The sequence below is a fragment of the Apis florea genome, unplaced genomic scaffold (assembly GCF_048593485.1).
Source record: "Apis florea isolate Af1SG1 unplaced genomic scaffold, ASM4859348v1 contig_3493_pilon, whole genome shotgun sequence".
NCBI classification, from domain to species: domain Eukaryota; kingdom Metazoa; phylum Arthropoda; class Insecta; order Hymenoptera; family Apidae; genus Apis; species Apis florea.
Window position 1 is genome coordinate 3713111 of NW_028256772.1, and position 17043 is coordinate 3730153.

A 17043-nucleotide genomic window follows, 5' to 3' on the forward strand; every position below is an offset into this window, starting at 1 on the left:
GACCTTGACTGTTAAACTGTTAAGATATGCAAAACGATGGGAAATGTATGGAAAAGGTATGTAAAACAATGGAGATATGCGAGGGTGTAAAAGTATACAGAAACATGTGAAAATATACAACATCTCCACCCCCCCTTCTCCCTCACTTTTGCATATTATACAAATGTTTTCCATACACTTTCCATAAATTTACATATATTTTGACGCGTTTTGCATATTTTCGTTGAATGATACGTAAGAATTAGGGATATTTGTGGAAAATTTAAGAAAGAAGTTGTATCAGTTAAGAAGCGAAGTGTTGAGCGTTGGTTGAACGAGAGGCTTTTCGAAAACGTTTTCTAGTCTTATCCATTTAGAAAAAAAAAACAAAACCTCGAGAATATTGTTATGAAAAAATGATAACAAGCCTGAGATGTATCTGTCGAATTTCTATATATACTCTATTATTTATATGAATCTACAGAATTAGAATTTGCACTGTGCATAATCACAATCTTCCAAAGAATTGTCAATAGGAGGAAAAAAAAAAACTTAAGGAAGGAAGAGACTCACGGTTTTATCCTGAAGCAAGGATATCCTGCAGTCAAGCAGAGCGCTACCACCAGCCTGTACCGTCATATTCTTGCTTTCTCCCTCGAAATGAGGGCCCCACCTATGGTCGTGATGGTGTTGATGTTTGTTCAGCGTGCTGTGCGCATCGAAAATGTAGTTCAACATCGGCGCATCCGTCGGTACCGATCGCTTTGCCGCCGTCGTCGATTTCGTTGATATTGAATCGGTTATTATTGATAGATCTGTAACAATTAAAGATTAAAAAAGTTAATATATATATATATAATAATAGACTTTTTTTTTTACAATAATATCAGATTCTTTTAAACTTCTTTGAAAATTAATCTATCCATTGTCGTGAGTAAACTTTCAATTAGTGTTAATTTTGTTAATTTTAAACCTCGTTTTCTCTTATTACGAATTTGTTTGATCACGTATGATATCGATATCTTTTTTTTGGTTGGCGATGTTATTTATTCGAAAACGTTGCACGATTTATTGGTCGGCATGCTGCCGTTGATCGGATATCTTGTCGCGATATTCTCCAGTCTCTAGGGATCTCTGTTTCCCGGTGTTTACAAGTATTGGACAGACAATTGACAACTGACGGTACATATTGGTACATACGTTCCTCTGCGTTTGTGATCATTGAATGGATATACACATCGTAGCTTGGGAGTAATTATGCGTCTCGTGAAAGAATTTCGACCAACATAGATCGCGGAAAAATATTATTATTTTTAATTATTCCAACGAGAATTCTCGATTAAAAATAAGGAAGCAACGTTTCGAGAAATAATTGAGAGTTCGAAGAAGCCAACACGTTCACGTACGTTTCTCTTTGTATAAAAATGTTACAAATTCTTTGAAATCAATCAATCTTTCGTTTACTTTACGATTCGATATAATCAAGTGATCTATCGAGTCGATTTATCGAGCATGGATGCTCTCACTTTAGATCGTGCTCATTTTTTATAAATAATTTCTATATCACCTTTATACCTTGAATCCATATATATTACCATTACATACACACGTAGATGGAAACGGTTCTGGATCTAAGGTTAGATCGTCCAATTTATCGTTGCTCAACTGGCTAAGAGATACGCGAAACAGGTAAGCACGAGAGTTTGATGTCAGACTATTGGAAGGATGCGATATTTCTTCGATCGCGTGCAGCGCATCGGAAAACAATAAGTACGTATATTGCTTAGATATTTGTCTGCTCGTATCCTCAGAACGACGTGTACGATGCGTCACTTAAATATAAATTTAAAGTGAATCGTTGGATTGTTGTACGCTTGTTGGAAAATTTTTACTCACTTGTTCGCTTATCTTTCGCTGTTTAAACCTTTCGCTCGTGCCACTGAAAATTTTAACCGCGTTCAATTTGTTTTATCAGGGCTTTTCCCCTCGAAGCCGGAGTTTGAGATAAAAATTGCGCAAATTTTTATAAAGAAGAGAGAACGTAAAGCTGTACACAAAAGTGAAATTCGAATAAAAGTCGGAACGAAAATTTTTTTCATTCAGGAATCTTAGATTAAATTGTACATTCATATTTTTGTATATTATATTATAATTGCAAAATAAATAAAATTACTAAATTAAATGTTTGAAATATATTTTAACCCTCTTTCACATCATAATATAAATATCATCCAATTGTTTATAGATCGCATATAAAAATTCAAACACTTTTTAAGTGTCTGTCTGGTACGAAGTAGAATAGAATAAATATGTTGAATAGACTTTAAGGAAATATTCTTCAAGAAGTTATAACTTGTACTTATTCCCTCTGTAAGTTACATTTAAGTTAAAAATAAAGATTGTAATTACAAAAGGAAATTAACATTTACCTTACAATTATTACAACAAATTACAAGAAAAACACTTCCAAAGCAAATATTAATCATCTAATTAAACATCGGTCAGATCAAACCTCGTTACACCATCACAAGCAGATCCCCCCGCAATAGAAAAACTCAGCAACGACCATCCATTTCTTTCTCTCCGCCCATTGATTCCTCTTCAAACGTTCCCCACCCGATCTTCTCTCTTTGCTTCCGTCGTGGAAATTTTGCCACGACCCAGAGGGAAGGAAAACTGATCGGGAATTCCGGTGGAACCGTTGAAAGCGTGTTCCGGATACCGACGAAGAACCCGTGCTACCTTCTTGCCTTGGCGAATATGAAAATCGTTATAGCCATCGTATTGATCCTGGATCGAGGCCACCCCTCTTTTTACACCCCTGTGTACGCGAATATTTAAATAACCAGTCAAATTTTTCCATCAGATCGAAAAAAAAAAAATTCATGATATTCGTTCCAATCGAAAGAGCACTTTATATCTCTATGTTTAAATATTGGTTCAGAGGGTGATTTCCTTTGACGAGTTAGCCATATTTTTCTTTGATATCATTTAATATTTAAGTGATCGCTCGAGATTTTTTTCTCCTAAATTTCGTTTCGTGAAAAAACTAACATATTTCTTTTACACGAATATATTTTTCTTACGTGATAATATTTTCCATATTTGGAAACACTTTAATTTGTAATTGTTTCGTGACACGTATATTTTTATTGCACAAAAATCTCGATCTTCGACTCCATTAAGGAGCACGAGATTAAAAAAAAATTGAAAAATTTTTGTTCGGAACAAAAATTTCGTTATCGAAAACTCTGTTCATCGGACGGAATCCAAAATCTCGATCGGTTCTCTATTCACGACGAATGTGCGTCGACCAATTAGAGGTAGTGATTTTCGTCTCTCCCCGATTTCTCGATCGAATCACCCCGGATTTTATCGAGTAATCATCTCGCGAGCTATATTTTTTTTTTTTCCACTCGAAGAGCGGAGGCACAATCAACGCAGCTATCCTCGCCGGGCGTCGAGACTTAGCAATCGACCTATTTTTTTCGCCATTTGCAAACATTCGAGACTTCTGACTTGGCGCTTTCCCCTCTCCCTCGCATTATTCCGCACCGTCGGGGGGAAACGAAGTTTCAGAAATACGAGATTAAGTCCAATTCGAGATCTAATGATCGTTCAACCGTGGAAAGCCCTTTTTTTCTCCCCCACGAAAATAAATCGGCTTCCGCGTCCGTTTTTGTTCCCGCTTTGCAAGTATTTCGCGCGTGAACGTACGTGGATTTCGAAAAATCGATTAGGATCGGTGGGGATGCTTCGAGAGAAAATTGAATTCCTTTGTGACTTGTTCGCAAGTGAACGATATATATATACATATACGAGAGTCAAAAGTGAGCGTTTATTTAACACATCCATGCTAGTCTCATAACACATTAGAATCCCCTTTATCCTGCCTTCAAGATGCATATATATATATATATCATTTTTAACAAATTGGCTACGATTAAAAACAACAGTTCAAAGAATCGTAGATTCGTAGTTTCTTTTTTTAAACTTTTTTCGAAGAGATTGAAAAGGATCTCTCGAAACAGAAACGTCGAAGGGTAATTAGTGTTCGCGAGTCTCCTCTGTTCGAACACGGTTACGTCGTAATTCCAGCGAGTCCGGCTAACCACGGTAAATAATTCCGATTCGAGGCACAACCAGTAACGCGCTCATGTTTTATGCATAAACCCGTATCCCGCGGACCGCCGCCACGCGTTACACGTCGTTTCGAGCTTCTGCTCGAATCACGGGTCCCGCCGCCACTTAAACGCGTATCGGTCCCTGCCCCCTCGACACGCTGCTTCGCCCTTTAATATGCGTTCACGCGGCCCTCTTCCTCCACCCCGCCAGATAGTCTCCCCCGTTATATGAACCGTGGTGTTTGCACCGGTTATTGGATGTGTAATTGTACCGAGTCGAGAGACTGCGCGCGGTTGAATCGATAAAAATAAAACGTTTATATATTACATACTTTGGAGGCGAATTTAATTATTTGTATAAAGAGAGAGGATCATCTTCTTTCGAATATTTCGTTTACTTTTGTCGTTACTGTTCACGTGTTAATGCATCTCGTGCTTGATTCTTTACAGAGTGGAAGTTGAGACAATTTATATAGAACGAGGCATTTAAGAAAAGGTGAATGAGTTAGATGAAACTTGCACGGTGTCGAAGGACACGTGATTTGATCCGATTAGTTTTGACTGTTTTTTTTAAATGGGAGAACGTTCGTTGTAAATTGTTATATGTATAAGTTAATTACGTGGAATAAGCTCGAATGTACCCGTATATCCTTAGTTATGACACATCCATTATAGTGTTTCATTGGACTGTATACGAGTTGCAGAGTTATCAGATGTTGTGACTGTTCGTACAATAGACGTTGCATCATGCATTTATATTCGATATTCGTGTGTCAATGGCAGGGAGATACGTTATACGAAATCGAACGAGATAAAAAGAATTACTGTTGTAAATGTTTATGTCACGATTTTTGTAAATCTCAGTTTTCAAGGCAATTCGAAGATTCTTTTCTCGCCACTTTGCGCCACGCATCGTTTCCAAATTGCCCAGATATAATTCAATTTATCATTCGAGTATCATCCTTCTATCCTCCATTTTTCACCGCGATAACTCGAGTTTATAGCGTCTGAGAAGAATGACAGAAGTGCTCAACGCGCGGAAACTTTGAATCCAATGAAACTCGCGATACGTTGCAAGATTGGGACACGATTCACCGGAGACGAAATCGGCGGTGGGGATCGTAAAACTTAAATAGAATGCGCCGTTTCGACGAGATCGATTCAACAAATTTGTTTCCTGCGAAACTTGAGGCGAGTCCCATTTCGGCCCAAGTTGTTCCGTCGATAAAATTATTTTCGATAAATCAATTCGGCAGTGATGCTTACTTAAGGAGCGACGACAAATTAATATTACAAGTAACATAAATTCTTGAATTATTCATGAATATTTAAACCTGAAGAATTATATTTTCGTCAAAATGGTAGTCAAGAAAGCTTACATCTTTTATTCTAATTCATTGGTTCAATTATTTGTTGTATGCATACACGTATTATAAATACATCATCTGAAGAAAATCGAATGAAAATATTTCGCAAATCCGTTAAATCTTGTAAAAATTCTTCGGTAAAAAAATTTATTATTAAAAAAAAAAAATATCAAAACAAAGATACACTTATTTATAAAGTTGTCAATCTTCATCGTACTTCTATCTCATATGTTTCAACATATCGCTCAATAAATAAAGCCACACCAATATTTCTATATTCGTTTCGATCTCTCCCCAATTGATTTCCCCCAAACGTGTGAATAAAACCAGAAATAAAACATCGATCCATCTTAATATCTCCTTCACTTTACAATAAAAATATATACTCCATAAAGGCTCGTCCACAACGCCTGTTTATCGATAACACTTGCACGCATCACGCTCGACGACGGGGAGAAAATTCGCGAGATGCACGATTCCGCGACGATGACGGTTGTCGAACATTCGTCTCTGCCCCCGGCGACGTGTAACGGCGGAAAGATCGACAACGGTCGATCTTCGTCCCATGGTGTCGTGCTTGTAATGATAAATCAGCCGCTCGATAACACGATGCTGATAACGTGTACGCGTTTTACGCGGTGCACGGCTATCGATCGCCGCGATGCGTAATGGAACGTGCGCGCATTATCGTGGCGGAGTTACGCTGTTATCTGTCGCGGCACGTTGCTCCTTTTGTTTGGATGTCAGCTCGAGGGTTTATAGGATCCTCTTTCTGGACTCGATTCAGTGGAAACCGGAGGATGGATCGGTTAGGCACGAGATTCAAAGAATCGTTTTTATTTGGAAAGAGGGGATTTTTATTTAGATCGCGTGTAACAGGATGTGTCGTGAAAAATTTCTTAATTTCTTTTTCTTCGTGTTGACAGCTTTGCGTTATAGATTGTTGTACTTCAATGAATTGTTTTTCATTAATAACAATTTTGTCCAAAATATTTTTTCTTCTTCAATAGTGACGCAAGATCATCTTGTATCAGTCTCTTGATTCTTTTTTGGAAATGTTTAAATTAGATAAATCGCGAAGTAAAAGTCAAAGAGAAGGTTTCAGAAAGAGATTAAAATCGTAATGACATGGTATTCGTTGGAGAGTAGATGATCCAGATTTCTTATGGAAGCGAAAGATCATATAGAGATTCCAGAAATTCTAAAGTTATTAGGAAATTTGAAAAACATGAGATGCTAAAAATCCAGTACAAGCATCTTTAAAACTTTGAAGAATTTCATATTCCTTCGGAGAGGAACACAAGGTATCGATATGAATGGTGAATTTTTTTTTATATTTATATAAATGCGAAAATTCATGGCTCGGACATAATGCATTCAAGGATTTCAATCTTCAACGGTTCAACACCAGTAGATGCGGAATTCTTCGAAGTTTTATGTATAGATGTATAGATCGTACAGATATTCAGAATCTCTGGGGTTCCCTATGATTCTCGTGGGTTCCTAGGGTCCCTAGGTTCTTCCTGGTCTCAAATCGAGGATCTCTGCGGTATTAGAGTTATCCAAAGTCTCCAGAGCCTAAAGGGTTCTTGAAGTTTCTGTGGTCTCCAGGTGTCTGGGTTCTCTGAGATCAATGACCTTTCAAAATATTTCGTATTACGAGAGAATCATGCTTTTATATCCCACAATATATTTAGAATAAAATCCAAATATTAATTAAAATATTTAATAAATATAACAATGTTTATTTTATCAAAGAAGATCTTGATGTTTCGAGAAATGTTTAAATTATTTTAATAACTTGATCAAATAAAGAACACGACATAAATTTGAATAAATTATTACTCGTCAGAGTGGTAAACAATCGTTTTTTAAAATTATTATTTGAAAACTGATGTTTCGAAGCTATAATTTCTGTTTGCGCGATAATTTATCAATCGATAATAATATTGCATCAAGAAATTACAAATCGTCTCATAATCTATGTACATCTCGATATATCTGGTGGAGTTATCGCGAAGTTCTCAGTAATTGCGTCGAATTGAATACGTTATCGATTTCTAACATCTTCTGGTATTAACTCTCCCCAAGTTCCGATGTTTCCAACTGGGAATCCTTCGACTCCATAGATAATCCCAGGAACGAGAGAGGTGTTTCTGTTTAGCTTCACGTATTGAAAGTGTCTTGTATCCACGAGTGTGTGTTTGCACTATATTCCCTAAGTCTTGTGTATGCCATTTCACGCCAGGAATCCTAGCTTCCCCTGATATCAAGTCTCACACTTTCGGTGTCATCTGTTTCTAGCCTTACGAGTTTGAATTTGCCGAGTTGTCACCTGTATTTAGCATTACTCGCTTTATAGTCTATTCCAGAAACTGTAAGTGGTTGCTATCTAAGAATCTACTATCACGTAGTTGCTTGGATTGGAATTAATCCACCACTTGAAAATCCATCATCCAAATGTATATGTATATAGCTATGAAATCGAACGGTTTGATTATATTATTCCTTGAATGGAATTATATTTTTTAATATACGTCAATCATTGTAAATTTGCACAAGAAACAAGGAATACACGTACACGTTCTTTTTAGTGAAATAAATTTCACGTTGAGTTTCAGCTTGAAGGATTATAAAAATATATGGAAGAAAATATTATATCTACATTTCTCTTTTTAGTTTTATTAATTTATCAAATTATATTCGTACGGTTAAACGTTTCAAAATTTCGTCAAATTTTCGAATCGAAATTCACGGTTATTTATTTCATTTCGATTCTAGCGAAACCTAATAATTATTTCACATGTTTAAAACGAGGACTTTCAGCCTCGCATCCGCAATGCGGTCCTGCAACCACCATCAGAGAGCCGCGTGTTTTAACCTGTACACGGGGACGAAATAGAATTTTCAAAAATCGAGTTCAAGCCTTTTGAATCCTTTCGAATTTGTGATTTTTCGTGAAAATTTATGTATTTTTTTTCTTTCTTTTTTTTTTTTTTCAAACTCGTGGCTCCACTTCGAGTATCTTTAAAACGATATCTCCTTTGATTTTCATACTCTTCTGGCCGCGTATCATCCCCTTTATGCCACAGGCACGAATATGTAAATTTTATGTTTGAGCAAGAACATATAGGATGAGCATTGTTGATCTATACTTAACTTTAATTCACAATGATTCACGAAACAAGAGTGTTTCACGGTCAAATTGAATTTTACGAGGTAAATAGTGACAAAAATATCGATAATCTTTCCGTTGCAAATTAAAATTGTTAAATTTACATCAAGTCACATGTTGTATTAAATTTTTCCAAATTGGAAAAGAAGCGTATCTTCAAAAATTTTTTAAACAAACTTGAACTTGCATTTTCGCTTAATCTTAAATTCAAATTCGTTTCGTTATTCGCGAATATAAATAACTAGGAATTCTAGGGGAAAAAACAACAATGCTCGAGGAAATTTCGAAATTATTAAGAGCGTTTAAGATCGAAACGGAAGAAGTTCGAGATGTATGGACAGGAAAATGATTGCATGAATTTTGTATCGCGTTTCAACGAACGAAGATAGAGTCAATTTCTCTTCGTTTCACCGTAAAAAAAAAAAAAAAAAAAAAAAAAAACGAACGTATTTCGAGGAAACGTATTTCGCGTGGAAAAAGATTTGAAATTGCGTCAATATCGGACGGTCGTTATTTAACACGTGAAAATCCTATGGAATATAAATATCTATGAAAACAAGAAACGCGTGTTTAATATCAATCTTGCAATTTAATCCAGCCACCGCTTTTCTTCCTTTTAAATCCATGGCTTATCAGCGGCGACCCCCTAATCTCCTATTGTTTGTCGTTCTTCTTCGACAGGAACAACGATTCGCGTGCTGAACGTTTTCGAGAATCGATGAGATTCGTACGTTGCAACTCTTTGTTGCGAATTGATCGCTCTTAAATAAATTTTAGCTCACTCGAGACGATACAATTTACGATAATGGAAAGATTTCGTTCCAACCCTTTGAATATATTTTAAACATCAGAATTTAAAATACGCGAACTCTATTCTTGTATTTATTAGTTACGTTTTTATTTACAATTATTTCTAACGAAATTATTCGAAATATATTCAAAATAGATGAAAAATTGTTAATTGTTCCATAAAATATTTAAATTATTGTATACAATTTTCTAGATCCTTTTTCTTTTCCTTTGTATTTCTTCTATCTTTCAAGATTTTTCTTCTAAATATAATAGAAATGTATAGTCAAGTTGGTACGATTCTCTCAATTGATCGAATCATTATTTTATTCATTCTATCCATTTAAAATAAATTTCAAAATCCAACAAAATCCATATGTGTACATACTTCGAAAAGAATGGAAAGAGAAATTGATTTTCTTAAGATTTCGAGCCAGAACATCTTCTCAGCTGACCGAAGTGTCACGATGCATATTTTGAAAAATCTTCCAAACAAAATGGAACACCTTCTTCGAATTCAGTGAGCGTTTCGCGCGGCGTGGAATCAGATACGTTGCCGGCCTTAACAGTGCCGAAAACGTGACTGTCAGAACGCGTTGCAATCCTTTCCCCGGGAATACGAACACGAATACAGCGGAAAGAAGACGCGTGTAATCTCTCCCTTTCCTTTTGACCGTCGAGTGGACGTTTTTTTTTTTTTTTCTCCAGAGAATGGAAATTGGAAGCGAGAAATTGGACAAGATCCACTTTCGAGATTCGTTTTCGATTTTCGAGCGTGTGAAATCAGCTTGATTTCAGAAATAAGTTTCAGGTTTTCGGCGAGCACGGATACGTGACCTCCTCATCGAGTTAAAGATCACATCCTTCTGAGGGGATGGTTTCCCTTGATGGTGTTGGTTCCTACGAGATTTCATTCTCGCCCTTATTTTTCGGGTGTATTTGACCAACGAGGAACGATAATCTTGGACACAGATCCCTTTGTTATTACTTTTCTATATTGCGTTTCTGGGAATAAGGAAGAAGGAGCTGAAGAAGACTTGTGAAGATGAAATTATGTGTATAAGATATTTTCGTGGAGGATCTTTTTCTATTAATATATTAAGATATAGATCTTAGAAATTAGTTTCGTTTGGGGATAGAAGAAATGGAAGGGATAATAATGAAAGTTACGATGAAACGACATTTATACAAGGGTGAAATATAATACTTTTGACACGAATCCTTTCCTATTAATTTTTTATAACGCACTAGTCTCCTGGGAAGTAGTTTTATATGGGAGAAGGAGATAAAAAGGGTAATGAAGATTATAAAAATGAAATATCAGATGAGATAAAATTAGGAAAATTTTTATAAGTAATGTAACACGGTGAAACCATCCAGACACACGCTCCATTTCTTACCTACAGAAACCTTTTCTTATTCTCATATGAACATTCCAATATTTTTTTTTCCACCTATCAATTCTACGAGCATCCCTGTTCTCTTTTCCCTTCGTTTATAAAAATATAATATGACGTTGAATTTATCAAACACGTGATATTATATTCTTTATAACGATAACACATCAAACGAACGAATTTCAGCTTGATAATAATTACTCTCGTCAATAAACCAAGCCATTCTTCTATAAATAAAAATTATTAACCCGTATAGACTTTACGAACTACTGAAAAGGAAAAAAAAAATTGGAAAGCGCAACGAATAAACAGGTCTTTAACTCGTGCAAGTTCGTCTACGTGTCGGTTCACTTAAACGAGCCCTCGAAGATGCATGCATATTATTACGCCGCGAAAGCAATTACGTTACCAGTAATAGTGACACGGCTCGGTGACGTTTTAAAACTCCATATCAAGGAAGATTATCGTGAAATCCTTTAATGTCTAGTCGAGGAATGCCGTCGGTGTCGTATCCGGGAACATGAAAGCGGGAAACGGGATCTAGTTAACGTACCTTCATGTTACGATAGACTACGTGAACGATAGCTACGGAGGAAACTTGATAATTTCGTTTCGCGATTATGATTCAGTTTATAATTCTGCTCTTTTTTTTTTTTAATTTAAAGAAAAAAATTATGCTTCCTTTATGGAAAGATTATAAGAAATTGTTTCAAAATTTATTAAATTGAGAGGGAGTTATTTTTAATTTTTGAGATTAATTAATTAAATAAAATTAATTCAAAGTTTTCAGGGAATGAAAATGATCGTTGTTTGATTGCTAAGTGATCATTCTTGAAATTAAGAAAATAATTTTATAATTATGTGTAGTGTAATGATGGAATGGATAAGATTTGAAGCGATAATTGTTGTAGATTATAGTTGTAGCTACAGAACGATGGAATTTCAGTATATTCGATGTGTAAAAATAATTGGACAAGTGAAAGGGGATGGAAAAGGAAACAGAAAAGATGAATGCAAAGAGATGGAGGATTCATCGCATGGAGTTCATGAAGAAATGTGCAAAAAAAAAAAAGGAACAAAGGAATCGGGGAAAACAAAAAATCCACAACCATGAATCCGTGACGTTCCATTCTGATGGACAGCTGACGTGGTTTACTGAATTTCACGTGTACAACGAAAACCAGTGCAATAATCTACACCGATTTTCGTTTTTATTTTATTTCTCTTTCGCGTTTATTACTCGCGTGTCAAATTTTTTAATTTATTTTACTGCATCATTTAATGTATAAAACACACGAGCAAATGTGTACAGCCTCTGGCAAAAAAAAAAGAAAAAAGAAAAATTAGAACCAATTTTCAACGTTTCTGTAAAATTTAATACGATTATTTAATCATAAATTTACATTAATTACTATTTTTATCAATCAATAGAGTATCGTATATAATCTTTATTTCTGAACGATTTTGCCAAATATCCAGAATTTTCTTTTTAAAATCAATCAATGTGATGAGATGCGTGATGTACAAGCGTTTCAAATAAACTTCTATCAAACTTTTATAAAAAAATCTGGCCGTAGGAAGTATAATAAAAAAAAAAAAATAATACTATCTACTATAATATATATCATCAAGTATGAGATACATTGATAATCGATAAAAATTTTCGATTACAATGCCATTAATATTCGTTTTTAATAAGATTTTTAATAACGGTATAAAATATTCGGATAAGGAGAGTGGATATTTTCAATAAAATGTAATCTTCGAGGCAAACAAATGCAACGTAGGTATGCAACGTGAAAAATAGGATGGATAGTCTTGTACACGAAGAAGACGCCGCGGAAGATGGATGGATCCAACGAAATGATTTACGATAGTCACCTAATCTACAAGTGGGAATCCCTCGGTTGAAGTTCCATTCCGTGCTACTTACTGGTAACGTATTGTTACGCGATCGAAATTAATTACACGAATAAGCTGCATCACGCAGACACTTCGATTGCGGGTAAAATATCTGCCTGTAGCAGATATCAATAAACATATCTTCAATCTTATTCGTCAACTCTTATTATTATTATTGGTAAAATTCATTAGAGAAGATAATAATAATCTGTGAAATAAATTCTTCTAATATTTAATTGAAATAAATATTGATAAAATTATTCCGGAAATGAATCTGAATTAATCTGATTCATTATACACGAAATGTAATAAGCTGATTTTTATATCTTTTAATGCTGAAGAATGATGGTAAATCAAATTTTCTAATGCTTTCAGCTTCAAATTGATCCGCTTTCTGATTTGAATTTCGTGGAACATAATCCTGCAGCTTGGTTAATGGATTACCCTTTCTTTAAAATCCTCTTCCTTTCATAAATCACACAAATCCGGATGAAACATGGAATCTATCTATAATAGTTTAAGATTAGGGCGGACCGTCCTATATAACAGGATAGCGTGAAAGCTTATTTTATCGCTATTTAATCACTATTATATTCTTTGTTCAAATATAAAAGTAGTAATAATAGTTTCAACAATAGTTTTTTTCTAACTTTAAATTCTAGATCGAAGAAATGATCCAATTTACGATTAATTTGTAATTCTTTAACGTGTAATTTCAATTCAGCTACCTTTTTCTCTATCCCGTAAAAATATTCCAGCGGAATTTTCAAAATTAAAAATTAATTCTTCAATCAACGCATCGACTTTCCACGAAAATCTACGATGAATTACCAAGTTTTCCGGCAAATCGTTAAAAATTTAAATTTAACTTTAAAATCAATATCCTTAGAATTATATAATAGATTAATATTGAATTCGAAAGACTTACAAATCATTCTTGATTCTGTATCTCACGTTCTCCAATCTCCAATCTTTCTTTTTACATAAGTTACATAATCTAATCAACAATTACTAATTCGAGACGTGTCGAATAAAAATCGAATCCACCCCCAACCAACTAATTAAACCAATTAAAAAATTCCCTAAAATTTCCTTGTCGAAGAAAACACGTATGTATCGCATCCAGTTTCATCATTCATTCTGCGCCCCCTCCACATTCGTCGTCCAACCCTGTTCCACGCGTTTGATCCCGAGCATCCAATCTGTCCAAACACAGGCGAAAAGTATCTCTCGCGACCCCCTCGAACATCAAAGAGGAAAATAAATTCGAAACCAATTAAAGATAATTCGACCCGTGTTGGACCAAGCCCTCTACTACTCGTCTATTTGCGAAACGAGTGAAGGAAGCGGGTTGCAAACATTAAGACGGATCCACCTCGAGGAAAACGTTAAATTTTAGATCGACGAGCGCAAATCAATTTGAGGCGGTCGTCGACCTCGCGTCTTAATTACGACGAGAGGAGGAGGGAGAGGAAACCGATCGCGTACGAATTTGCTCCGGATTTATATATACGGGGCGCAAATCTGAATTTCATGGAAACTAATTTCCCCGCCTCGGTTAATGGAGTCTTCGCTCGTTCGCGTGGATCGTGGCGCCGATTATGGTATGCTGCGATCCCGCACGATTTACGCTGCCCGCCCCGTGTCGTTTTCACGCAATTCATTAGCTAATCAAAAGCGTCACGCGACGACGATAACTCGAGGCTTGCTCGAGTTCGGTTGCAGACGCATGATTTTAATAAAAATATTTTAACAGTAATTAATTTCCCTTTGAAATAAGATCATAGATTGTCGATCAGAAATTTAACGTTACATTTTATTTTGTTTTTTTAAAGAGTTATATTTAAGCTCTTTTTTAAGCTTCTATTTGTAAGAATTGGAAGTTGAAATTTTTCTTCGATCGAAGCGCGCTCTTTTTGGAGAGACGGATTTCATGAATCGCTTCAAGAGGCGTGAAACTTTATCCCTTGTCGAGATAGAATCTATCTCGAATCACGGAGCTTAAAGATCTTAGCATTCACGAGACGAGGTGTCATGAAACAGGTTATGGAACATTTCGAGCCTCGAAAAGCACAACCGCACTCTAATCACAGGATCGTGAGATAAACCACAGATTGCTCTGGATTCTCAGCCTTTATGTTCTGTGAATAGTTGTGAGAGTCGTATTAAGATCGAAAATTTCGATTGATCCAAGATCAAAATATCTTTGTTCGTAGTATAATAGTTTCAGAGGAATTTATAGACCATTGTGGAATTGTTGAATTTTAAGATTCACACTTTTTCCAGAATAATTAAATTTTAATAAATCTTTCAAAATTTAGAATTTATTATCCCATTATTCTATATTAATATTCATAGTATCTTTCAATTAACACATCAGTGAGTTTGAATATATATCGAGAAGCAATGATGGCTCATTGAAATCTGAGTCAGATAACATTATCGTTCCAACAACTCAATACTCTCGATACGATGTTCTATGAATCGTTCACGTCATTTGGCTCTGATTAATGAGAGAAGAGCGTGTTCGAGCTTTAGTCGAACGAAACGCAAAGCGTCCTTGATCTTTCCAATTGTCCAACGACTATGGCTGCATGAAAATCTTCTGACGTTTATTTCGATGATTTTACATAATGAATTTTCAATTTTAAAGGCAGAGCAGTAATGGCATATGTCGAGAAAATCCTCAATGATAGATATAACATCCGATGAAGTGGATGTTATCTCGATGACGGATGATAATTGATAGAGAGATTTTCCGTTTTTTCTGTTCTAATTTGTTAACGATATAATTAAACACCGATTTTACTTACACACGTAGATTTTTGATTCAATTAATTTATCCCGTTTATATATATTTAAAATATTAGTAGACAAAAATTTATTACGTATAATATCAAAATAAAATAAAGCGCGTATTATTTTCTGTTATACAATAAAAAAAAAACTGTTTCATATAACACATTTCCTCCTGCAATTACATTCAACGTGAATATAAACTCCTCTAAACGATGAATTACCGTATTTACAATCGTTGAGTGACTGCAATCATTCTCTGCAACGAACTTGCAGAGCATTGAAACCGTGGTAAGAAAAAGTAACCAGCGGTCAAAATTTCGAATAAAGTTACTTTAAGTAACAAACTTTATCTAAAATTCAACAACGATTGATCCTCTCTTCGCACGATCTGTGCTCGGTTTACTCGATCGAATATATACGAATAACAAAGTGGAACACTTACTGTCGAAGTAACTTTATTCTTAACTTCGATCGAGATTCAAATTTTGCCCATCCCTCCCCCCCTGAATGAAAGGAGTGGAAATACGATAGGCACATACCTGTGTGGAAGTCGGACGTCGATAGATAAACGAGGCAGCAAGTCGTTAGGAGCCGAAGGAGCCACATGACACTACACATGATTGCCCGACGCGTGGCTCCCTCCCTTCCTTATCTGTTCCCGCTGCTGCGGTTCGCGTACCGCTGCCTCGACATTGCTGTCATCTGAAACACACGACCGGATATCACGATAGTTTCAGCCGCATCCAACTTATCTCCAAGTCGCATTCGAAATTCCCTTCTACCCGGCGCGGATTGATCAAGTTTGAGAGCAGATTGTCAGACGAAATGTGTAATTGTTCACATTAGGCGGGCAATCGTTAGTCTTTGGTGGGAAATGTTTGAGGGACGGATTAATTTTCTAACTGATTCAATAAGCGTGAAATATATTATATCGTGGGAGCATGAGGTGATTTTTTAAACAATATTTAACTTTGTTAAAGTTAATAAATGAAATTGGCGAATTACAGAGCGCGTAGATTCGTCGTAGTGATGGGTATGTGCGGAGTTCGAACAGACAATATGTGTTCAAGAAAGTTGATCTTTATTGATGAATATTTATCGGGCAAAATTGTGGTATATTCGAGTTTTGAGTTATTTGGAAAAAATTTTCGATGTTATATCATTGAATTCTACGTATTGTATTGTGGATATATAACGTTTTTATCAATATTTTTCAATTATTCGTAACAAATTGATAGTAAAAGTTTGCGAGAATTTCTTTTAAAACGAACGATAAGTTTATTTTGAATAAACATCTCTCTCGTGCCTTCTTTTCTTTCGTTTATTCCTTCTTTCATGTTTGATAAAATACAAAGGAAATTCCGAAGCTTTAAACTCTACATTCAGAATCGACTATGCATGCTCAGCTTTGATCCCGATTTTCAAGCACTTGTTCAACTTTTATCATCATCTACATACCAATACTCTCCATTTCAAAATTATGATTGTCAAACGTTCGATCGATCGATTCA

The 17043-nt window shown here is 35.4% G+C and overlaps 1 protein-coding gene across 1 annotated transcript in view; it reads right to left on the reverse strand.

The window, feature by feature from the left end:
- Positions 1-17043, reverse strand: part of LOC100868763 (zwei Ig domain protein zig-8) — a 245085-nt gene that overhangs the window by 25689 nt on the left and 202353 nt on the right. The window contains exons 4-5 of the mRNA XM_086912816.1: positions 16072-16234; positions 553-794 (exon numbers count right to left, since the gene is read on the reverse strand). Of these exons, the coding sequence (XP_086768942.1) occupies positions 553-794; positions 16072-16150 (321 nt within the window). The 5' untranslated portion in view covers positions 16151-16234. The remainder of the gene's footprint in view (positions 1-552; positions 795-16071; positions 16235-17043) is intronic.